General features: G+C 55.9%; 1 protein-coding gene across 2 annotated transcripts in view; it reads right to left on the bottom strand.

Annotated features, from left to right (window-relative positions):
• LAMC3 (laminin subunit gamma 3) overlaps positions 1-21,162 on the bottom strand; it is a 59,755-nt gene extending 38,593 nt beyond the window's left edge. For both annotated transcript variants that reach the window (XM_074331196.1, XM_019728864.2), the window contains exons 1-5: positions 20,697-21,162; positions 9,732-10,036; positions 5,465-5,595; positions 2,381-2,547; positions 5-193 (exon numbers count right to left, since the gene is read on the bottom strand). In XM_074331196.1, coding sequence (XP_074187297.1) covers positions 5-193; positions 2,381-2,547; positions 5,465-5,595; positions 9,732-10,036; positions 20,697-21,072 — 1,168 coding nt within the window. In that variant the 5' untranslated portion in view covers positions 21,073-21,162. The remainder of the gene's footprint in view (positions 1-4; positions 194-2,380; positions 2,548-5,464; positions 5,596-9,731; positions 10,037-20,696) is intronic.
• Between the last annotated feature and the right edge of the window lie 3,851 nt (positions 21,163-25,013).

Genomic DNA, 25,013 nt, shown 5'->3' with positions numbered 1-25,013 from the left:
TCACCTGCCGGGTGGCAGTCGCAGGGCTGGCAGGGCATCCACACGTTCCAGCGATAGAAGTTCTCCTGGCAGTGCTGGCAGTGCGGCCCGGCTGTGTGGTCGCGGCAATGGAGGCAGCGCCCACCGTGGCCTGTGCTGCGGAAGAGCTCCCGGTCAAACGTGCACTGCTCAGAGTGGCCACTGCAGTTGCAAGCTGTGGGCAGGAGGCAGGGGCTGTGTGTCAGTGACCATGGCATGTGGTAGGAGAGGAGTCCATGCCAGTCAGCCTCCTTGTGCTGAATGAGCAAGCAGCTCGAGGGAGGTCAAGGATGGAGTTCAGGCCCAGTTTGATCAAGGATATGGAGCCCAAACAATTGATCTTAAGAGCAGAGGGGGCTCCATTAATAAATACACCAAAACACAGGCCCCCCCAGGTAAGCCAGGGTGCACAGTCACTCAATCATGGATCACACACTGGCCACCTTCCCCAGTGCAGCCCACTCCGGGATCTGCTGTGGGTCCTCTAAGCCATAATTGTGTGAATCTGGGGGTGCCCAGTGATCACGAGGTCACTCAGATGCATGGGAAATACAAGTCACCCTTCATTCACCCATTCATTCATTTTTAAAACCTATATACTGAGGCTGGCTCTGTCTTGACTCTGGGGACGAGCCCAGTGGGGGGGTCTGAACCCAGTTCCCACGTGTTGCCCACTGTTTGATGGAGGCCAGATGGAAGTTCTGGAGGTGGGGGGCTGTGATGGGAGAGTCAGGGCGGCGCTGGGAGCGGAAAGGGGGAGATCCTACAGGCGGGGGAGTGGGACGAGTCTTCCTGGGGGAAGTCAAGTTACAGGTGCATCTGAGGGGTAAGCAGGAAGGAGCTGGACGGTGAAGGAAGGCAGGAGAGAGAGGGGAGAGTCCCAGGCAGGAGGTGAGAGCAGAGGACAAACTGTGCAAGACCAGAGAAGACCCACCCAGTGTGCGCAGGGGGTGGGCATGGCATGTGACGGACAGGCAAGAGGGTGAGGACATTGTGCAGTGTGACAGGGCAAGGGGGGCGGTGCAGGGGCAGCTGTGAGGTCAAGAGGTCAGCAGAGCTTGATCCACTGCCGGGCAACGGACTTCACCTTGGAGCAAGGGGGCTGAGGAGGGTTAAGCAAGGGGTGGACGTAGTCAGGTTTGCACTTTAGAAAGCGCCTAGGGCTGCAGGTAAAGGAGGGCAGGAGGCTGGGAGAGCAGGGAAGAGGCGGCTTCAGTGCCCAGAGGAGGGGTGAGGGGGGCCAGGCTGTGCAGCAGGAGACAGTCAGATGGGCCGGAGGGACGAGACGAGGCTGAATTCAGGGCTCTGGGGCTGCTGGGAATGGGAGTGGCAAGGAGTCAGGCATGAAGCCCCAGTTTCCAGGCTGGTGACGAGGAGGCCAGAGATGTGACCACAGGGATGAGGACGTGGCAGGAGAAGCAGTCTGGCCTTTGTGTCTCCTCCATGGGGACAGCCCCAGGCTCAGATGGGTGAGCCACGCAGCACAGCTCCCTGGGCCCTGGGAGGACTCGCTGGTGGAGGCGGGCCAGCGAGGGCAGCAGGAATCCATCAGGGCCACGGCAGCCCTTGGCAGCTCCTGTAGATACCACCCTGTCCCACAGAACAGCCCGTCCCCTCCCCGCCGCAGCTCTAGCTGCCAGTGGCCCTAGCCCAAGAGGACAGGGGGCCCCGAGGCCAATCTGTCAGGAGCTCCTGCACATGAAGACACTCCCGCAAGCAGCAGCACAGCCAGCCGGAACCCAGTGACGCCAGCTACACACGGAGAGGCTGCAACAAGCCTGATGACTATCTGGGGAGGCAGGGCTTGGGGCGAGTGGAAAGCTGGGGCGGACGGGAACACCAGGCTGGGAGGAAGGCGGGGGGGGGGGGGGTCCTCCCACCCACGGTGCGCAGCCCCACGTCCCTGGAGAAGGTATAATGGCACCATCCTCTCTAGCGTGTGGTGAAAGCCACATCACATGGGAGTTGGGACATGAAAGGGCTGCCTGAGGACCTGCGGGAGAAGCTGGGTGGGCAGGCCAGCACCCCCTAGGACCTGGAGTGGCCTGGCTTTCATTAGCAGCTGTGGTTGGTGCAGTTGAAACAAAGGAACAAGTTAGGGGACCTTCCCAGCCCTCCCACCAAGGACACCTCTACTGTGGGGAACTTGGTTTGGGGGAGCTGTTTGTGAGGGGAAGGACCGAGGATGAAACGCCTCCTTCCAGCCCCCCTTGAGTTCCTCCTCACCCCTGCAGAGGCACAGGGGCTCAGAGTCCACGCTGCCACCAGGCCCACCCAGGAGCAGTCCCCACTGCCAGGTCCCAGGGAGTTTGTTTCCTGGCCTACATGCCAGCCTCGGTCCCCAAAGTCCCAGGACACTCACGCAGACACTCATTGGCGGCCTCCGCTGTGCCCCGGGCCCACGGGCGGTCCTGGAAGAAGGGCAGGCAGCGTTCGCAGTCTGTGCCCGTGGTGTTGTGTTGGCATCGGCAGACCAGCTGGCCCGTCTCATTGGGGCCACACTCGCTGGCGTGCCCGTTGCATTTGCACCTGGGAAAAGAACATGGCGGATGGGGGTCTGGAAACTGGGTGGGCACCGGCAGAGGAGGGGTTAGTCAGTCACCAGGAAGCCCCTGCTCTGGGTGAGCCTGATGCTGTGGCTCAATTATGGAGCTCTATTGAACACCTACTATGTGCCCGGGCAGCAGTAACAAAACCAACCACACTAGGCTGTTCTGGGCTCTAGCCCCACTTAACAGATGGAGGAACTGAGGCACAGAGAGGTTGCCCAAGGGTACCAGTTAGTAATGGCAAAGTTCACAAGGCTATCGCTGCAGGATGGCCCCCGCCCCAGGGGTCGAGAAGGACCCCGGAAGAAGTCCTCTCAGTCTCCCAGCTCACAGGGCAGTGGGTGGGAGGCACCTCATGCCCTTTTCCTTTCCTGTGTCTAAAGGGATGGAAGCATTGCTCCTTACAGAGCACAGCCCCCAACTCATGTCATGTCCCCTCATCTGTGCCTTGGAGGGCAGTCCTGGCCCATGTCCCACCTCCCACAGGGTCAGGAGACAGGTGGAATCGGGCAGGAACAAAGAGGTGCCCTGGGGGCCATGCTCAGCTGAGCCCCACCCTGTGGGGTCATCACCGCTGTCCCAAGTGGCCAAACTGAGTCACTGAGAGGATGCCACAGCTTCCAGCTCCCAGCCTTCCTTTGTGCCGGCCCCCTACCCAATTAGCTCACATCTCACTGGAGTCCCACTGCTGTGGCAGGAGGGACTGTAATTATCCCCCATTTCACAGATGAGCAAACTGAGGTGCAGGCCATAAGTAATGGATGCTAAGTGGCAGAGCTAGAATCTGAGTCCTGTTCTCTCCTATTCCATGCAGACCCTGAGCTCCAGGATAGTTCTCTAGGGCCACTTGGTGGCTCCCCAGAAGCTGTGTCCCACGCTCTGCCCTAAGTGGGCAGTGAAGAATCGTTGACCACTGCCAGCACCCACAGTGCTTTCTGTACTTGGGGGACACAGGGCTTTGGAAGGGCACAGGATACTACTTCCTCGCTAGGCCTCCATGGGAGCCCAGGGTAAGCAGGTAACACCCCAACATTTCTGGCAGGGGTAAGGCAGACACCAGGCAGTCTTGGGACAAGGGACCACCTGCATCCCTGAGGGGGTGCTGCAAACACCTCCCTTCCCTGTGAAGCCCTGCGACCCCAAGAGAAGGCGTGAAATTCCTATAGGCCATTGTGGGACACAGGCTGCTGGGCCACCTGCCCCCAGCCAGCTGCTGACCCGAGGGTGGCCCAGCTCTGGCAGCTGGGGTCCAGATGTTCTCTGGCCTGAAGCCCCCTGTCAGCAGGCGTTGGAACAGCCATCTATCACCCTGTGAGAGCCCCTCCTCCTGGGTGGTGTGACCTGAATCAAGTGTCGAGGTGGCAGGGTGAGGGGGGAGCAGAGGGGCCTCATAGACACACTCCATTTCCCCTTCACCCCCAAGCCTCAGCCTTCTCTGGATGGTGCAGACACACTGAGTGCAGGCAGTGTCACTTCCATGTCACTTCCCAGCCTTTTCCATCTCTCCGAACGCAACCCAAGCGTCCCCGAATTACGGAAGCCCCTTGCTTCCTACCCCCAAGTTCCATCACTCCCATGTCAAGCCGACTTCCTGTTCTAAATTGCTTTCAGCCCCACACACTGCTCCCCACCCTACCACCACCTCCCATGGCTGCCACCTAACATTCCAGCTGCTTCTCTCTCCTCTTATGCTTCCCCACGCGGATGTCAGAGGGTTGAGCCATTTAAAAAACCCAACCCTATTACTACCCCGGCCAAATCTTTCACAGTTCGCCACTGATTGAGCGATAAAAATAAACTGGATCCAGGGCCCTGACAACCTTCTAGCAGCCCCCACGCCAGCGCCACGCCCTCCATTCCAGCCCCAGGGCCTTATCCTGGATCCTCAGTCCCAGGATTCGTACCTGCTGGAATGCTGACCCCTCCAGCCTTGGCAGGTCCCCGTGTACGGAGCGGTCTCCCTGGGCTCCACACACCCTGCCCTCCCACCCTTCTCATCCCGGGCCATGCCGCCATGTTTACTAGAGACTGAACTGATTACTGCCCGCCACCCCCACGAGCCTGGGGCAGGGACACATCTGTCTTCCTCTCTCCTTTCCAAGAACCTGATGAGAGTCTGTCTATGTTGAAGACATCGTTTGTGCCTCCCCTGGTTCCACAGTGTGCCTTACACACACCCAGTACCGGGCGGCCACGCATGAGACAGGCTGGGATGGCGACGGCCCCCGATTCCTGGGGAGAGGAGACGCTTAAACAAACGACAGCATGCGCTGACCCAAGCTAGAGAATGTGGAGCCAGGACCAGTGTCCAGACGGCACAGCCTAACAACCCACATGAGAAAGGGGACCGAGCGTGGCACTTGCTCCCTTGGTGGCCCTTCCGGGTCGTTGGCCCTGGCGCTTTGGAGTGGCCTGAGCTGTGTGTTCTGCACCAAGATGCCACAAAGCCTTTTTAAAAATGTTTCAGTCCCCATGAAGCCCTACCAGGCCCCAGTTTACTAGGAGATCTGGAAAGGAACGGGATTGCTGGGCTTCACCGTTGATAAAATCAGGAATGCTGAGAAAAGGACAGCTTTGAAAACTTTGAGCCCTGTACCTGCGCATGGTCACCACTGGCCAGCTTTACATGCACAACACATGCAAGGCCAGTCTGGCTGTCGTTTAAACACACTAGGTGTGGTGCATTCCGCCAACGGTGCGGGGAAAAGCAGCGGGAGTCGGGCTGGGAGGAGGGAAGCAGCCAGACAGGCAGCGAACGCAGGGACTGTGGGACCAGCATCCTGCTGCCTCTCTCTCCCTGGGGCACCACAAGTGCCTCCTTCACCCTCCACCCATGTGGGGTGACACCCACATGGCAGCCCTGGGTCCTGGTGCCTGCCGCCCTGCCTTCCACCTACCTGCCACCCACAGAGAAGTCAGAGACGGCGTAGTAGTAGGACTGCAGCACCCTGGGGTCTTTGAAGATGTCATCCCCAAACGTGTTGAGCCGGTCTAGGGAGATGAGCAGCTCGGTGCTGGTGACCCACTCCTGGGGGTGTGGAACAGAGGGAAGGGCAAGCGATGCCATCAGCAGGTCCCTGGGTATTTATTCCCACCGCACTCTGCTGAAGGCCCAGCTGGCTGCCCTGGGGGTTGCCTGGGACACAGGGACAGGCCAAGCTCAGATCAATTCCAAGGACACTGCAGAAATCAGGAGCCTGTGCTTTGGGGTCACCCCAACCTGGGTGCCAGGCCACTCACTAGCTGTGCAACTCTGGGGCAGCTGCTCAATGTCCTGGAGCTTCCACCTCCCCATCTGTGAAATGGGACAAGGCACAGTGCCAAGCCCACGTGGCTGCCTGCAGGAGGGCTGGTGTCAGCAGCAGGGCATGGGGTTCTGGCACATGCTCAGTCAGCGGTGACCCTGTTGTGTAGCCCACCTGACTCCTCCCAGCGGCTCCTACACCCCCTTCCAGAGGTCAGCTCCAGGAGGGCAGTCCCAGCGCCCTTCTCCCTCTCAGCTGGTCAGGTCCTAGGTGTATAGGCTTCTCACGTGCTAAAGATCAGGCTCCCACAGACAAGCCACCTGTCCCAGGTGAAGCCTGTCCTACCAGAACATACGCCCGAGAGCAGGGACGTGGGGGTCCCTTGTTCCCGCTGCATCCCCAGCCCCTGGGCTCTGCCCACACGCAGCAGGCCCTGGATTAAGTCCTTGCTGAGAGCTGAATGAGCGCCTCCCCCTGGAAGAGCGGGTGGAGAGATGGAAGAACCCACGTGAAGGCTGACATTTTCATCTGCTTGCTGTTATAATCAGAGGTCGTTCTGGCTGAATTTTAATTAGCATTCTAATTCAGCCCAGGCGCTCCTGGTTTAGCAATGAGGCCCATCAGGACAGAGGATGAACTCCTGCCAAAGTCTGTCTCCTTGCCCCAGCATGACTCAGGCCAGCGGGCCTCTGCTGCTCACCCCCAACCTCCACCCCCTGCTCAGCAAACTCCTGAGCCCGCTGCCTGGGACCCAGGGCCTCAGCAGAGGATGCTTCAGCTGGTGGAGGGCGAGGGGTCCGGCCCCAGAAAACTTCAGTGAGGACCTCAGCACTCGGCTGAGTTTGTAGGTCTCCATCACTCCCCGAATCACTTCTCAAATGTCAGTGTGCGATCTGAAATCTGGTGAAACTCCCGCTTCTGATTCAGAGGTCTGGAGTGGGGCCTGAGACTCTGCATTGCTCACCAGGGCCTGCGTAATGCTGACGTTGCTGGTCCCTGGAGCAGCAGAGAAGGAGTGACAGCCCACAGTGGGAAACCCAGCAGTGCGCAGCTGAAGGCCCTAAATAAGTCTTTGCTTTCTCCAAACAAGTGCCACCTAGAGAACGCAAACCAGTTGATGTTCGAGCTGGAAGGTGCAGGAGGTGACACCATGTGGTTGGGGCTCAGGTCCTCACAAAAACCTCATGAGTAGGTACTGTTCTTAACCCCATTCCGCAGGTGAGGAGACTGAGGCTCTGAGAGGGTACGTGTTCTGCTCCAAGTTGCACAGTTGGTGCACAGCAAAGCTGGGATTTGGGTCTGTCTGACCCCAGGGTCCCAGCTTTCTCCACTAGGCAGCCTACCTCCCTACTTCTACCCCGATGCTCTCATCACACCAGGGGGCCTAGAGGGCAACGACCTGCCCGAGGTTCCAACCGGCATGACCCTCCTCTGGGTTCCTACATCTGCTTTGCAGCCTATGACTTACTCCATCAGTCTGCAAAGACAATAGCAACAGAAACAGGTGTCCAAATCTCCCGGAGACACCAGGACGGTCAGTGGGAGAGAGCAGGGGGATTTGTTCCCTTAGCCCAAATTGTGTGGGGTTCACCCTGATGCCTGACAGGTCATTTTAGGGCAAACCAGAGCCCCCAGCCTTTTGCCACTTGTAATGACCCTGGCCTGACTTTGGACAGACCTCAGGGTCCAGAATGAAGCGCGACAGGGAAGCGGGAGGTGGAGCTTGGGCTCCGAGCAGCAGGAGTCTACTCCAGCCGTCCCTCCAGGATGAAGCCACTCAGCTCTCCTGCTTGCTTCCGACCTGGCCGGGTCGGCCTCTCCCTGAAGTCCTTTGCCCCTCGGGACAGAGGGATCCGGGACCTGGCAGCTGCACAGACACATACTTTGTTACCTCCCACCCCAAAAGGCGCCATGTCCTCAGAGAAAGCCCCACTCCAGGTGTGCCCAGAAGGGACAGGAGAGAAAGAAGGGCCCGGTGACCTTGGTGACCTTGCTTTCTTTGTCCTTCTCTGACCTTGACTTCTGCCTGGGCAGCATTTCTGAGCAAGTTGTTTCTCATCAGGGACAACATCCAGGACGTCTGAGGCAACAAGTCAGGGGAAACCACACTGCCAGGGTCTCCGCTGAAGCCTCTATACCAGGTGACGGTGGCACAGGCAGGGCAGGGCCCAGCCCTTCTGCTGGGCTTTAAATGACCTTGGCCGATCCTTTCTAATCTGTGGAGCTTGGAGCCCTCAGGAGGAGAAACTGTCATTTTAAACAGAATCATAGTCATCACATGTGAACGAGTTTAATGGGACAAGCAGGGCCCGCACCTGGAGCTGTGACTTTGTGCCAGGAAGGACTAACCTTGCCCAAAGAGAGGTCTGGCTCTGGCCCCTGCTCCTGAGGTCATCTCTAAGCCATGAGAACGTCCTGCTCGGTGAGTGTCTTTGTTCATCTGGGGTCTGAGCCACCCAGATAGTCTATGCTCACATGTGATTGATGGGGGTCCGTGGGCCACATGCTATCAGCTTGACCCCTGGAAGGACTGGAGACCAAGGTCAGCCAGCAGGACGTGTCTACGCAGTTGACCCCCAATATACACCCTGGACGCCAAGATGCAGGTGAGTTTCCCTGGTGGGCAACAGTCTGTGTGTGTTGTCACACATGGGTGCTGGGAGAAATAAGTCCTGCCCCCGACTCCCCTGGGAGAGGACAGCTGGAAACTCCACGGCCCCTGCTTTTTGCTGGTCCCATCTGTATCCTTTCCCAGTAACAAACTGTCAGTGAACACAGCAGCTTTTCTAAGTGCTGTGAGTTAGTCCTTCAAGGAAAATCACTGAACCTGAGGGTGGTCTCGGGGACCCTGGGCCAGGGACTCCATGTCTTCTTGTGCTGGGCACCCTGGGTGGGCCTCAGTGTCTCCTCTGGAAACAAACAGGGTTCTAGCCCTGGCCCCCTCCTGGTCCCAGACAGGCAAAGGAAATGCTGTGAACATGTGAGGGCAGGAGATGGCAGTTCTTCTCGGCAGAGGCCTGTCTGAATGCAGGGGGGTGGACGAGAGGGCCAGCCAGGACCCAGACGCATCAACCAAGCCACCACGCCTGGAGACTCTTATCTTCAAAGCATGAACGAGCCAAGTGCTGTGCTGGCCACTTAATAATTGACTGTCCAGCGTGGCAGCCACATGTGGCTATTTAAATTAAAATTCATTAAACAGAAACAAAATTGAAAATTCAGTTCCTCAGTCATGCTAGTTACATTTCAAGTGTCCTATAGACGATTTCTATCACTGCAGAAAGTTCTGCTGGATTTTGTTGCCTTACAGCATAGAACCCAGGACTCTGATTTCAAAACTCATGTTTTTTCCCCGTTTTCCATTTTTTCCTCATCAAAGACCCTGGACACCCCCACCACACACACACACACACACACACACACACACACACACACACACGCAGGCAGCGTTTTCAGTTCACAGAAGGAAGAAGTGAGGCCCGCAGCAGGGGGGTTCCAGAAGAAGCAACAGCCATGAGTCAGGACACTTGGGTTCTAGTTTGCGCCCTTCCACCAACACATGGCGGACCCCCTGGAAAATCCCTTCCCCACTCCAGGCCTCCGTTTCCCCACCCACATAAGGAAGGGGTCAGGTGAGGTGGTGATTGTCGCACGGCTCCTGGGAGCCACATGGCTGTGACACAGGAAGAAAGGGAAGGGACACTTGTGTTTGACTGAGCAGCCCCTCTTCCACCTATTTCATTATCAGAAGTCCACAAAAGGTTTAGACCCAACAAAGGCTTCTGTTGTTTAAAATCTGAAAACCATGGGATCTCCTAGGGGCCCATGTCCTGTCAGTTTACATTTTCCTGTGGTCCCCTGGACCTGGTGTCCCACCGGCAGCCCAGCCCCCCGACCCCCTTTCCCGCTCCTCTCTGACCTGCAGCGCAGGACTCCCCTCGAAGTTGTAGGCGCTGGGACGGCCCTCCAGGGTGGAGAAGGCCACGTTGCCCCCGCTCAGCGGGGAGATGTCGCTGAACTCAGACGTGCAAAAGGCCACACGCTCATCCTGGCCAGGGCGCAAGAACAGGCCCTCGGGCCTGCCGTAGGTCTTCTGGCAGGAGGCACTGTAGTACTGATATGGCTCCCATGGGCCACCAGCTCGGCTGCGCTTGTAGATAGCAAAGCTCTCAGGGCGACTGGTGTGGAACTTCAGCCGCACGTAGGTGATCTCGTAAGCTTTCCCTGCAGCAGGAAGACATGGGACCATTTTACAGCAGGGAAGGGACAGTCAGAATCCTGGTCCAGGGAGAGCCGAACAGCTGCGCTGCATAAACTATCTTGGATGGATTGTGAGAGGGTCTGGAGTGCAGTGCAGGGAGTGACACGATCCACTAGTGATGCCTGTCAGGGGCACCAGCTAGGTGCAGAGGTCGTCTGCACGCTTCCCAGGTATTTGCCAGCCCTTATCTAGGCCAATTTGTTCCCTGCAGAGGAGTCTGCATTGTAGCACACCTGGTCGGCAGCCATCTCTTTTTGCTCAAATTTGGATCTTCTGATCCAAATCTCCAGCAATGGGATGTTGCCTGCAGAAGAAGCCTGCGCTACCGTTAGAAAGTTATCTCTTTGACTACATACCAACAAAGCCAATCCTTTCACTTGTGCCTTTGGCCTCATTCCCTCCCAGTGACTTCAAAACCTTGGCGTCTGGAGACAGCCCTGTTCCAAGCCCCTAATCCTAACACCATCCTCCCTGGGCCCCTCCATTCCTCCCACTTCCGCCTAACATCTCTTCTGATCCAAATTTCTCAAGAGAAGTCTATCTGCTGACCCAACAGCCTCATCCCCCAAATGAACCCTCAGTCTTTTATAATTCAGTATCTTTAGACTACTTAACAGACATTACTCTTGCAAAGCCACCTCAAAACATCCCTCGTGGCACAGCCAGGGGACCCCGCCTTGTCTATTCCTGGGCCACTGCTGATTCCTGTTACCTTGGAAGCCCCCTCCCCCAGGCGTATCACACAATAGAATATTACTTGGCAACGAAAAGGAATGAAGTACAGCTGCTCTTCGACTTATGACGGGGTTCCATCCAGATAAACTCATCCAGGTAAACTGAAAATATTGTTAAGTCAAAAGTGCATTTACTACAGCTAACCTACCGATCATCACGCCTTCGCTGGGCCGACCTTAACACACCCAGGGCACTTACATTCGCCTACAGTTTCATCTCAGAAGTCATTGCCTTCCTTCTCCTCTTCTCACCAGAAGCAGGAGACACAGATGGGCATTTTGTAGACATGATGTGAAACCACAAGCACAACATCCAACGACGCTGGCAACAGTCACAATAGTCAGTCACTCACCCGTGTGATTGCGTGCCCAGCTGGGAGCCCCGGCTCACTGCCCTGCCCAGCATCACGAGAGGGTATCGTACTGCCTACCAACAGCCCAGAAAAGGGCAAAATCCAGTACGGTTTCTACTGACTGTGTATTGCTTTTGTACCATTGTAAAGTCGAAAAGTCCTAAGTCGAACCATCGAAAGTCAGGGTCTATGTGTACCAATACGTGCTACGACGTGCGTGAACCTTGAAAATACGATAAACGAAAGAAACGAATCACAAAAGATTACATACTGTACGATTCCTTACATTAAATGTCCTGAATAGGCAAATCCAGAGAGACAAAAACTAGACTGGCGGCTGCCAAGTGCTGGGGGGTGGAGTGGACTGGGGGGTAACTGGGGTGTGTGGAGAAACTGGAACCCTGTGCATTGTTGGCGGGAATGTCAAATGGTGCATTCGCTCTGAAACTGTTTGGTGATTCCTCAAAAAAATAAAAACAGAATTCCCACACAATACAGCAATTCCACTTCTGGGTATGCAACCAAGAGAACTGAACGCAGAAACTTGAAGAGATATTTGCATAACCGTGTTCACAGCAGCAGCATTCGTAACAGCCAAACGGCGGAAGCAACCCAGGTATCCACTCATGGATGAGGGAAGAGCAAGATGTGGTCCAGCCACACCATGGAATACTATTCAGCTTTAAAAAGAAGGAAATTCTGACACCTGCTATGACATGGATGAACCCTGAGAACATTATGCTGAGTGAAATAAGTGTAAACATACTAATAATGTCACTGAACTGTACACCCAAATGTGGTTAAGATGGCAAATTTCACGTTACGTGTATTTTACCTCAATAAAAGAAAAATTTGGAAGAAATATATACATTATCTATTAGCTTTTTGGGAATGCAGTTTGGAGACACAGATGAAGAGCCATAATAATATTCCTGGCCTTTGGTACAAGAATCCCATTTCTGGGAATTCAAACATGGAAAGCAACCTAAATGCGTAAAAAGTTCATCGAAGTGTTTTTTATAATATGAAAAAATTGAAACCATCAGAGTTCAATGAATTATAGGACACAAATTCAAGGATGATTGAAGCCATTGAAACAGCTGACAATGAGTTTGTAATACAGGGGAAAAACTTAAGTCAAATGTTGAATGAAAAAAAGACACAAGCTCTAACATTCCAAATCATCAGATTATATTACAATCCCTAAAGAATGGGCAGGAAAGGAACACATCAAACAAATAAGCGTGACTGTCCTCGGGGCAGAGGACTTTGAGAGACTTTTCTTCCCTTTTTAATTGTTCTGCATTTCCCCAATTTTCTCTCATGAAGCTTGGTCTAATTTAAAAATTGGAGAAAACACATTTTTAAAAACAATTTTTTTAAAAAAAGCAAACGCCTTTCGATGTTCTGTTTTGAGATGTTTTTCAAATTTCCATTGCAGCACAGCTTGGCACGGTAACCCCCAAGTCCCTCAAAAGAAAGCACGTGTGGCTGACAAGTCAGTGTCCAGGGGCAGCCTGGTGGCTGCTTCTGTTCCGAGCAGGCTTCAAGCCTCGAAACCAGGCAGGGTCTTACCCCATGTGTACTCACGAAATGACGGAGGCCAGACTCCTCCGTAAACATCTAACAGCCAGACGCCTCACGGGAGGGGAGCTTGGAGCCACTTAAAACGTAGCTGGCAGCTAGAAGCGCAATGGGAAAAGGGCAGTCACTGGGATTTCACGCAAACAAACCACATCACATGCTGCTTTTCCTCTTCCTTGCCAAGCCAGGAGGTGAGAGAAGGTATAGGAACATCACAGGGACATCAGCAGCAGGAACTTTTTGTTACAATCATTAGAAGAGTCTAGAAAGCAACTTAACCCCCACTTTGTAAAGAAATGGTTTCTGCCAGAGAACCCAAAGGCTGAGGAAGGAACCCTCCCAAAGACCTAAACAGCAACAGGAATGAAATGTGCAGCCTCAACCCAGAGCTTCGTGAGCCCCAGAGGCCGATGAGGCTTCAGGGTGATGTTGAGACAGGTGTGTGCCTGGCAGGAAAACTGGGCCAAAACGTCACCCCCAACTGTTCACAGGGGGTGACACTACTTGGGAGCACACAGCCGCCCAATATGCTGTTCCCTCTGCCTGGAATGCTATTCCCTCTGCTCCTCACCTGGCTGGTTCCCATGCATCCCTGCTCATCCCACTGGTTTAGAGGACTGACCACACGCCCCAGCATCAGCCCAACGTGGAGCGTCCCTCTCCTGCCTTTCCTGGCTAATAGCTACTCATCCTTGGAGCCATGGGCTTGGGTGCCTCGCTGGGCTCCCCCAGCCACCCTGAGCTTCCTAATCCTGTTCTGTAAAGACCTGCCCATCTCTCCCACTAGTCTGTGACCCCCTTGGATCAGGGGCTGTGAATCCTGAGAGCTGAGCACGGCCTTTGGCACATAGTAGGTGCTCACTAAATGCTCGCCCAGTGAGCGAGTAAAGACAAAGCATGATTTGTACTTTCAAGGAGTCTATAATCCAGCGAGCGAGTTGAGACAGATAGGCCTGAAAACACAGCTGACACTGTCACAATGTGTCTGCAAGTCCTGACCCCGGAATGAGTCTGTTTAACAACAGCCAGCACTTAGTGAGCACCTACTATGTGCCAGGCACCTTGCTAAGTGCTTTACACACACTGTATTGCAACATCCCCAAACAGTACCATCGCTGTGCACGTTTTACTAATGAGGGGCCTGCCCCACGTCATGCACAAAACAGCTGAGTCTCTACTTGACTGCAGGCCTGTCTCGCCCCAAAGTCACTGCTCCGAACCAGGCTCCTCTCCGTTCAGGGCTCTGTGGGGCCCCAAAAGAAGGAGCTGCCCAGGAAGGGGTGCTGGTGCCCATGAAGACTGCAGAGGCCGCTCAAGCCATGTCCTCTCCTACCAGCTGGGACACAAAGCCCATCAGGAATGACACGAGGACACTCATAAAGCCAGGCCGGCCCACATCCGGAACTGGCCAAGCAGAAGGAGCCCTGAACGGAGAGGCTTATTCTGGGAAAATGGAAACAAAACAAAGCCCTTTAATTGGAGCCATCTGGGGAGCAGTGGCCTGGGAGTGGGACTGGAGGGGGCAGGGTGGGAAGCCGAGCTGGGAACGCGTGGGTGAGGCTGCACTGCCCACTGTGGGCATCAGAACCAGGTGGGGAGAGCTGTTCCCAGCCTACAGGGAGATCACAGCAGGGCCCTCAGCTCCACCATCTGGCCGTCCACTACTCCTGTCCCCCTCTCCCACCCTAGCACTTGGCAGTCTGGGGCACAATGAACCCCTGTTAGGAGCTGGGGAACCCCATGACCATGAGCCAGGCTGAATCGGGACTGGGCGCTTCACAGCTCTCATCTTTAGGCCAAGAGTCTCAACCCCACATATCGATCAAGACTGTCAAGCCTATTGTCCAACCTGGAGAGAGTGAACAGGTTTCAGCTGACGGATGGCTGCCTAGGGCTTTGTGTTAAGAAGGATTCTGAGCTCCAGAACTGAGACATGACTGAAACGTACAAACTACACATTTGCAAAGAGACGATGCAGGGCATTCAAGACCATTCCAATAAATCAGAGAACCGAGGAAGGGAAGGGCTGGGTGGGAATAAAGAGGAGGGCAAACGCAAAGAACATTCCAGAGAATGATCTGGTGAGCTGCTCAATAATGAAGTCAAAGGACAGAGAAAGAATTGCCATTGACTCCTGAGTTCTTGCTTCAGTGCATGGAGAGACGAGGGGAATAGGACGATGCCTTTACTTTTTAGTTTTAAAAACACGTAACATAAAATTTGCCCTCTCAGCCATTTGTAAGTGTACAGTTCACTGGTATTAAGGGCATTCTCACTGCTGTGCAACCATCACCACCATCCACCCCCAGGACGCTTTTCATCTTCCCCAAATGAAACTACCAATTCCACAACTCCCCCTTCCGTCTCCCTGCTCCTGGCACCCACCATTCTACTTCCTGTCTCTATGAATTACTCTGTACGGACCTCAGATAAGTGGACTCGTGCAGCATTTGTCCTTCTGTGTCTGACTTATTTCACTCAGCATACCGCTTTTTCAAGGTTCATCTGTGTTGCTGAATGTGTCAGAATCCCCTTCCTTTTAAGGCTGAATCATCTGTTGTGTGCATGTCACATTTTGCTTCTTCATTCATCAGCACACACTGGGTTGCTTCCACTCTCTGGCTACTGCGAACAATGCAGCTATGAATATGGGTACCTTTACCCTTGGACACTAAGTGTGAAGCACTGTGTGGCATCCAAGCACTGACACTCAGGAGTTTGCTCAAATTACCCAGTCAAGGGCTCGGGGGACACTGGGTGAGACGTGCAGGTGCAGTCCCAAACGCTGACCACGATCCCAATAGGCAAAGCCAGGGCACAAGATGGGGAGAGGCGCAGTGGGGGGCAGGGCTGGCATGGACATGAGGGGGAGCAGGGGAAGGGAGGTGGGTGAAGTGGCTGGAGGCCAGGGTGAGCAGGAGCCGGGCAGAGCCAGGAGGAAGGCTGGGGTCCCGTGAATGCCACAGCTTAGGCGTTTGGATGTACCTGGAAGGCTGGGAGCCATTCATTCACGCGTTCATTCACTTACTCCGGTTTTCCCAGGGAAACACGATGCAGAGGTGATGTGCTGGGGTTCACCTCCCAGCCCCACCACTTACCAGCTCTGTGGCCTTGGCCAAAATACCTAACCTCCCCTCAATAAACTGGGTGACTTGAACACAGTGACTCAGTTTCCCCATTGGCACAAAGGGCAGAATGAAAACAGGGCTTACTGCGTAAATGCCTGCAAAGCACTCAGGCTAGTCCCAGGCATGCAGCACACACACAACTAACTGTTAGCTGTTACTCCCTTCATCGGCTCCACCACCATTTACAGCGCACCACTGCCCAGGGGGCCCTGTGCTGGGGGCCAGCTGTGAAAACAGGCACTCCCTCTGCAGCTTGGAGTGTGATCCACACAAACAAACCACAACCTCAACGCAGCATGATCCAGACTGTGCCGGGGAAAGGCGAGGGGCTGCAAGAACGCAGAGGCAGGCCCTCTGCCCAATCCTGGGCACTGGGGCCTTCCTGGAGGAGGTCACCACTAAGCTGAGTGGCGCAGACGGCGCTTGTCCACGACTGCATCCCCAGGGCTTGATGCAGGGACAGGCGCACAGTAGGCACTCTACTGTTTTGTTTACGAATGAGATCTGGGTGAGCCAGAAGAAAGCAGGAAAAGAAAGTACGCAGGGCAGATGCGCCTGCGTATGCAAAGACCAGCAGGAAAGACAGACATCATGGCACCTTCGCGTCCATGCTGAAGGAGCAGCTGGCGGCAGCTAGAGTGGGAGGTGGGGCAGGGGCCCCCGGAGGATGTCTACACCCCTCCTGGGCTTTGGGACTTACTTCTCCTGCAACTCCTGGCTCAGTCCTGGGAGGCCAAACAAGCCGGGCCCATAGGTCATGGGGGGGCTGCTTCTGTGGGTGGGGGCTAACCCTGCCGTTGCCTTGACCCCCTGATCTGCCTGGGCCCCAGTATTTCAGCCAGAACCCCCAGGGAGCAGGAAGGAGGACTTGCCCCCCCACCCCCACCCGCGCTGGCCCCAGCCAATGCAAACACAGCCGCCCACTTGACAGGAAGACACAATGGGGCCACAGCTCAGGAGACCCAGCTGGCTTGGGGCTCCTCAGGGGCCCAGCAGGGCCCTCCTGCAGTCCAGGCCCCACCCGAGCTGGGGCGTCTCCTCATCCCCTCAGCTCCATCCATCTGGGCTGTGTGGGTCCGAGGACACAGCGAGTGGCCTCTCAGCTCCCCCGTGTTGTCCCCGATCTGGAATGTCCTTCATTCTTATGTCAACTCCCACTACCCTTCAGATCTCAGCGAGGCCCCTTTACCCTGTGTGTGTTCCCAGAGCATAAATCCCCAGTCATTCCTGGGTGGGCCCAGCCCGTCTTCTGGAGGGCCATACCCCGCAGGCTTGGGAGACAACTGATGAATGCATGGAGAAGCCAGCCTGCAGGAGGGCAGCGGAGGCTGGCTGGAGGGTGGGCAGTTCTTCCTGCAACTCCCCCCTCACTCAGGGGCTCACAACTCATCTGCTCGGAGACTCGAGGGTCTTTCAGTCATTCCAGGAGATTCTCAGGAATCCAAGAAAGTGTATGAAGAGATCCCCCTGCCGCAGCCGAACGCAAGGCTCGGACCCTCCTCCCCTGGACCAGTATCATTGCCAGGGGCAGCGCAGTTGCGGGGGGGCCCTCAAGGTCTGCCACTTATTGGCTGTGTGACCCCAGACAACTGACTTCATCCTCAGAACCTCAGTTTCTCTGTTTATAAAAGAAATCGTGTTGGGTTGGGGGGTGCCGACTCAGCAGGGTTCTTAGCATGTGGTGACAGTCCCCAGAATCATTTGTTTCCCCTGATGACCATCCACCTTCCCCCACACCCTCCACCCGCCATCAGGTCTCAGCCCACCTCTTCCCTGGGCTTCAGCACAGGGCTGGGAGCTGCCAGACGCTGATGCAGCCTTTCATCCCAGACAGGAAGGCTCAGCTTAGCAACTGGGAGATTTGGACCAGATGTCTATGAGCTCGCAGGGGGCTGGGAAAGCAGCGACCTCCATCCTGGGGCAGATTGGCTGCCTCTCCCTCCCCTGCCCTCACCCCACTCCCCAAAGGAGACCCCAGGCCAGCAGCCACCCACTCTCCCCTCCCACGAGCAGAGCTGTCAAGGACACGGGGATGGAGCCAGCGGAGGTGGCCTGAGGACCAGAAGGAGAGGCTCCACGGCCCACCTCATCTGACGACAGGCCCCCCTCCACTGGGCACACTGACAACCCCAGACCTCTTCTTCCCCCCGTGTTATGCAACCCATGACTTAGCACGAAGCCAACCAAAGTCCAATGAAACCAAACATAGGCCAACTCTGGCACTGCTGTGGGTCTCCGGTATCCCTCATACGTAAACAGGGTCAGGATATTTTTTGGGAGCCAGCTTGGCCAGCATTTCTCAATCCCTTTGTAAAGGCCACCCCCAGGGGAAACCTCAGCTCTGAGCTGCGCTCAGCAGTGACGTTGGTCATACACAAGGACTGTCACAGCTCCCGTGAGCACGTGGCCCACCTAAGCTATGGAACCTGCACAGCTGCCCAGGAGGGGGTAACTCTTATCCCATTTTACAGAGAGGAACGGAGGTCTGGAGAGGTGATGGCATTTGCCCACTGAGTGGCTGTGCTGGCCTGAGTCCAAAGCCCTGTTTCGTGATTTGTATCCTATTCTGTCTTCCAGAGCAGGCAAAAGAGCCCTGAGCTGGGCCCAGATGCACAAGACAGAAGACATGACACCATTCATTCATTCTTTTCTCCGTTCACTGTACAAGTATATACACTTCTGGAGCCCCTCCTCTGTGCCCACTGCTGTATGCAGAGTGGGGAGAACACTGGTTGGTACAGAGTGTACGAAGTGTGTGTGTGTGTGTGTGTGTGTGTGAGAGTATATGCAAGTGTGCGTATGTGTAAAGGTGAATGTGTATAAGTGTGTGAGAATGAGAATGTGTTTGTGTGAATAAGTGTGAGTGTGTGTGAAAGTGTGTGTAAATGTGAGAGTGTATGTGTGAATGTGTTTACGTGAATGTGTGTCCGGGTGAGCACGTGTGAGCACGTGTGAGAGAATGTGAGTGTGTGAATGTGAGTGAGTGTGTGGAAGGTCTTGGCTCCACACTCAGCACGGGATCTCTGAGCCTCAGGTTCCCTGGTCACCGAAGGATGGAAACCGCCCCGCTGCTAAGCATTCTAGAGTTCAACGAGGCCACACAGCTGAACCAGGGCTGGGCACACAGCCAGCACTGGGTAAGTGGGGACTGCCCCCAAATCCAGACGCTTGCCTGCCCCTCCCACCTTGTGGTGCCTGGGCTGAGCCCCTTGCCTGCCCCTGGATTCCACCGACACATGTAACACATCAGCCAAACCCGCACCCTCTGTCACAGAACAGCACGTCTCCTCCACAACCCCCACCCTGTCCCAGATTCCTTCCCCTGTGGCCTTGGGGTTCTGCCAGCCCCATCCAGCCAGCTCCCCCAGCCCTTCCTCCCCCAGTGGTTTCCTGTTGCCCGCCTGGGTAGAGACTGCGCCCCATCTAGAAGTCCCACCTCTTGGTCCTGAAGGGCCAAGAAAAGGTGACAAGGCCCAGGGAACTGAGTTTCTTGGGGCAGCAACCAGCATTGGCACGCCCTGCTGAGGGGGTCCAGGGTCCCCCCACCTCACTTGAATGTCATTTCCCCGCCCTCCCCAAGGCACTGTTCCCCAGGGCTAGGAAGAGCCCACTCTAGTGACCAGTAGAGGTCATGTCAAGGACTTCATGCTCTGACCTTGGATATACTGTACACAGATGTGCATATCCAGACTGCCATTTGGCAGCTGTGTGCCTCTAGGCAAAACACTTAACCCCTCTGAGCCTCAATTTTCTCATCTGAAAACTGGTGATACAGTCCCACAATCCCTTCTCCAAACTGCTTGGCTCCAGATGTGTTTTGCAATTCTGAACTTTTCCGAGTTTACAGAGATGAAGCAGTCCTTACACCTTGGATTGCGTTAACACCCCCGCTGGGTCTGGGGCCATAGGCTGTAGTCAAAAGAGATTTCAGCAGCAAAATATATGAATAATCACTCGAAGAAGAATAAACAAAGTCTATAAATAGCCTCAGGTCAGATTTAGCAGCCAACATGAGTTATAAAACACTTTGAGTTTTCAAAGCTTTGGGAGATTTTCGACCCACAGATAATGGAGTGTAGATGGGTGGAAACATCCCTCCCTGAAAGGACTGCAGAGGTTGCAACAGATCAGATGCCTCGTTCACTGCCAGGCACATCCAGGGGCTCCTGGCTTGGGCTGGACGTGGAGAGGGGCGGGGCACTCCCCTTGGCAATGGGGAGGGCCGGGGAGCCAAAGGCTGGGTCCGGACTCTGGATTCTGATGCCCAAGAATCTAAGGCTCCTGCACCTTGGCATGGAGTCGGGTAGAGGGGGCACAGGCAGAGCAGAGAGGCTGTGCCATTCAGTCCAGCCACCCAACAGCAGCAAGAAGCATGGCTCCCGCTCTGAAGGATAAACCTCCAGGTGATAAATGCCTTGGCTCCTCCTACCCCAAGAACACACCCAGGGGCCCGCACACAGCCTCAGGGATTCACTGAGCCCGCAGAAGTGGACCAGATGGCTCCTGCCCTAAATGGCTGACTAGTTCACCCCCTGGTGGGTCACCTCCCATCTTTCCCCACAACAGCTCTGGGTCTAGGATGGCCAGCCATTGCAGGACATTGTCCTTGCACCCAGATCAACTGCTTTGTGAAGGGCTCCCAGAGACTTCCCACCCCTCCCAACCCCGGGGGTGCTCATCAGTCTAACCTTCCAACTACTGGGGGGCATAGGTTCCATTCCTGAGCTCCCCAAATCTGGGTCCTACAGTCAACCCTCCTGCTTCTGGCCCCCGGTGGGGAGAGGTGAGGGGATGGTGGTGGTGGTGCCTCGAGCCCACGCTTACCCAGGCGGAGGGTGATGTTGACCGAGGTGGGGTACTGCACACCGAAGGCCATGGACGGGCTCTGCCACCAGGTGCTGTCGTCCTGGCTGTGGAAGTCGGTGAGGTAGGAGGCGTTGTGGTGGCGCTGGGGGTCCGCGGCGTCGCAGCGCTGGCACTGTGCCCCGGCGCCCCCCGACGGGCCCACGTGCGGGCAGAAGTCCTCGGGGGGACGGCCGCACGTGTGCGACGCCTCCGCCAGCCGGCCGAACGCCGCGTTCTCGAACATCGGCAGACAGCGCTGCGCGCGCCCCGCGCCGTCGTAACACGCACCCATGTCCGCGCGGGCCGCCCGCGGCGCCAGGAGCGCCAGACCCAGCAGGAGGGCGGCCGCCGCCATGGTCAAGGGCACCGACGCCCTGCGCTCCCGGCCGTGCGCGTCCGACTGCCCCGCCAGGCTCGGCTCTGGTGGGCGCGGACCGCGCGGGGCGCCAGGACCCGCCTACCCCGGAGGGCGGGACCCACGGCGGGGCTGGGAGGGCCGCCGGGAAGGACCCACGGCGGGCAGCATCCCCACCTCCCGACCGCTCCGTCCCTTGGTGCTTACCCCACCTGGCGGACGCGCCCGGGAGTGCCGGCTTTGGAGCTGCCTGAGCGGCCTTATCCTGGTTCTGCTGGGGGTCCCTAGCCTGTGAGCCTCATCGTCCTGTCTGTAAAACGGGACTCGTCACGATGCAGCTTCATTACCGCTGTTGTGAAGTTTCAATGGCTGCTCGTTAAGGGGAAAGTGCTTTTCGACTCCTGAGATAAAAGCGGACAGGGTCTTTACCCTGGTCTTTCATTGCACACCTCTTCTAGCAGGGAGGTCACTCAAGGCAGGTTCGTGGGATGGTCCCTCACATTTCCATGTCTCCATTAACTCTGAAAAGTGCTTCTGCTGCTGGCTTCTCTCTACTCTCAAAGCAAAGAGATTCTAACCGGATATTTGTGACCGAAGGTACCTGGTCTCATTACAAATATCATCTCAGACAGGCCTTCCCTGCCCTCCTCTACAGTGGTTGCCCCTTTTGACTCTCCAGTCATTAAAGTTAGTAAATCAAAGGAGAAAAGCCATATGCTCTTATCAAAAGATGCTAGAGAGAACACTAGATAAAATTTAGCAGCGCTACCCAGAAAAACTCTAAGGAAAATAGAAATAAACATGCTAAGAATTATTTTTCAGCGGCAGCCTTTGCAGCTAAGGTCCTGGATGGGAACTAGGTCCCACCAGTTAAATGTCCTCACTTGAGATTTGGATAGTGGAAGTGGGCAGGGGCCATCTTCTGCCCTTCTGGTGACACGCGAGGTCACAAGAGAAGGTTTCTGCAGCAGCATGCTTCCCATTCTCAAGCTCTGTGGGGGTTGGGAGCCATTGCGGGATGGTGGCAGTAGCTGTAGCATCTTGACTCTTATTTCTGGCCCCTGGCTGCAGTTACAGTGTGAGGTCTCAGAGCCTCTGGTGTTTGCAGCTTCCCAGGTGGTCAGTTCTGCAGTGTCCTGGTTGTCAGCCCCTCCAGTCCTTCCAGCCATCCCCCAGCAGCAATTCCCTACATTGCGCCCCTCCTGTGGGAAAGACCTCAGCACTTGCCCAGTGCTTGGCTCAGAGCCCAGCATGGAGAGAGTGGGCAAGAAACTGCAATCTCTGTAAGGAAGACAAGTCCTGTCCTCATGAGCCCTCGGTCTGATTGGAGAGGGAGGAAGCAGCCCGATGTCATTCCAAGGCTGTTCTGGCCTGTTTTGTAAGACTGGGTGGCCATGTGTTTACAATCATTTGTTCCTCGGCAAACGTGCGGTGGCCCACTGTGTACCCTGCACTGTGTGGGGGCACAGAGGTGCGTCAGACAACCCTGCCCACCCAGTGAGGGAGAGAGGCCATACACATGTCGATGAACAGGCTGGTAGGATGTAACAGAAGGCAGTGCATGGAGGGTTGGGGTGCAGGGAGGGTGGGGTGCCTGGAGTTGGAGGGTACTTTCCAGAAGAGATGGCAAGTAAGCTGAGCTGTAAAGGATGAGTAGGGGAAAGGGCATCTCAGATAGGAGACAGCACATGCAAAGGCCCAGACGTGTGAATGGGTAGGGCAGGTCTGTTGCATGTTTGCAGCTCTGGGTGGGGTCCTGGGGGTGTGCTGGAGCGGGGTGCAGATGCCAAGTGATGTGGGGTGCTGTGCACTGTGGTAATGAAATAGTGCTTCGTCCTGTAACGGGTCAGTGGGAGCTGAGAGTTGAGTTCATGGCGGGGCAGGGACCTCTTGTGCTTCACCCCAGTGTCCCCAAGGCCTGCACTGAATGCGGCTCAGAGAATGTTTGGTACATGAGCAGGAACCACACGGCTGATCCTATAGGGGCTGGGCCAGAGATGATGCCTCCTTCAAGAGGTACCAGCTGGGTGCATGGACCTTGCCCAGCACCTGGCAGCAGCCATCGAGGGGACCAGGCTGCCACTCCTGGTGACTTCAGTCGGGGCCTGCAGGAGGTCTCCTTCCAGGCTTCCCTGGGCCTGCTGCCTTTCCAGTTTCGTCTCCCTGCGCTCCACATCCTGCTGTTCATGTTCACCCACAATCTACCACCAGGTGGCGATATTGTCCACATTACGGGACTGGCTTCTCTCGCCCCCTGGTGGCCAAGGACACCTTGGCCAGTCCTGCAAAGCCGGTGTACCTGGGACCAGAAGTCATTGGGTCCAGGGCACTGGTTATACAAAGGGGAAACTGAGGCCCAGAGAGAGGACGTGGTTTGCTGAGGACACATTCACAGTGGGACGATACCAGGTCTCATCCCTGCGATCAGCTCCTCCCAGGATGGGTGTCAAGGAGGGTTTGGGGTCCACAGATGCCAGGAAGCAAAGTGTGGTCCCCAGGCATGGAGTGTCTATCCACCCAAAAAGTGTCAGGATAACTCCCCAAATCTGCGTGACAATAAACACTTCTGGTACTGTAGGAAAGAGACTTGGAATGACCCAGGAGAACTGGAAGTCACCATTTGGGACACGGGGCAACAATATGCACGCTGCCAGCTCTCCATCAAGAGAAGGCTGAGTGTCACCTCCCAACAGGACCCACCACAACCCCAGCCAAGGCATCTTTGCCCTATAGCCAGGGGCCCCTCTCCACACACAGTACCTGAAACCCAGGTCTTTGCCGGGCCACAGAAGCCACAGGTCACATGACCTCAGTTTCCCTGCAGCCTTGAATGTTGAGACCCAGCCCCACAACCTGCCCCTCGTCTTAACCTAGTGTCCCTGTGGTGGCAGGTGTCCCGGGAAGGATCTCGAGCAGCAGAGCTCATCTCATGTCAGTTTCTTTCAGGAAGCTGGATGGAGGTGGAATCCAAGGGGGCCAGCATGGAGGTGGTGTGGGAGGAGGGTCTGTATATGGCTGGTGGGGGATGTGCCTGTGCCAGGGACCTCGGGAGTCTCTGCGAGGCCTGGCCTCCTGCTTGGGACTGCAAGCAAAGGTGGCACACTCCCCTCCCTACAGTCCCCCTACCAAGGGTTAAAACCTTCTAGGAGAAGAAAGGAGGGAGAAAAACCCTGTTCTGATTTGCTTAATGAACATTAATTAAGAAGACAGAAGATAGCGGAATCCTTCTAGACAGAGATGAAAGGCCTGTTAATTAAATCTGGGTAGATGGGGCCAGGACCCTGCTGATCCCACCTGACAGCTCCACAGCCTCCTTGGATGGAGCCCCAGGTTGGGGGCAGCAGCACAGGGGAAAGCAGCCCCCGCCCCAGGCTTGGGGCTCTGCCCTGGAGGCCTGGGAAGGAGCTTCGCCCAGACTCACTGTGGCACCTGGGTGCGCCCTGGCCCTCTGGAGAATCTCGTTTTCCCCATCTGGACAATAAGAGCCACACTCTGTCTGGCTCCAAGGCACTGTAAGTCTGCATGCCTGGGCCTCAGTCTTCCCTGCTGTCCAGTGGGGAGACTCCACCTGCTCAGCAGACAGGCAGACAGGCAGGAAGTCAGAACTGGGGGTCTGTGTATGGGGAACCGTGGAAGAGAATTTAGTGACTGGCTACACCCAGCCCCCTAGGACCCTGCACTGTGATCACCCTCTGGGGTGCTGTCTTGCTCTTCTGAGCAAGGACAACGTGGCCATCACACAGGCTTCCTGGGGGCCAGGCATGGACTGAGTATACCACCTGCACAGGAAAGTGCCAACAGGGAAACTGAGGCTCAGCCAGAGGCAGCCCCTTGCCCAAGACCACCCTGCTAGTCAGCAACAGAGCTTGGATTCAAACCCCAGTGGGCCCGGTCCCAGAGCCTATGCTCCTTTCTACTTTACTCTTTCCTTCCTTCCTCCC

This window comes from Rhinolophus sinicus, linkage group LG04, assembly GCF_036562045.2.
Source record: "Rhinolophus sinicus isolate RSC01 linkage group LG04, ASM3656204v1, whole genome shotgun sequence".
Lineage (NCBI taxonomy): Eukaryota > Metazoa > Chordata > Mammalia > Chiroptera > Rhinolophidae > Rhinolophus > Rhinolophus sinicus.
This window is presented reverse-complemented; position numbering and strand designations above follow the sequence as displayed.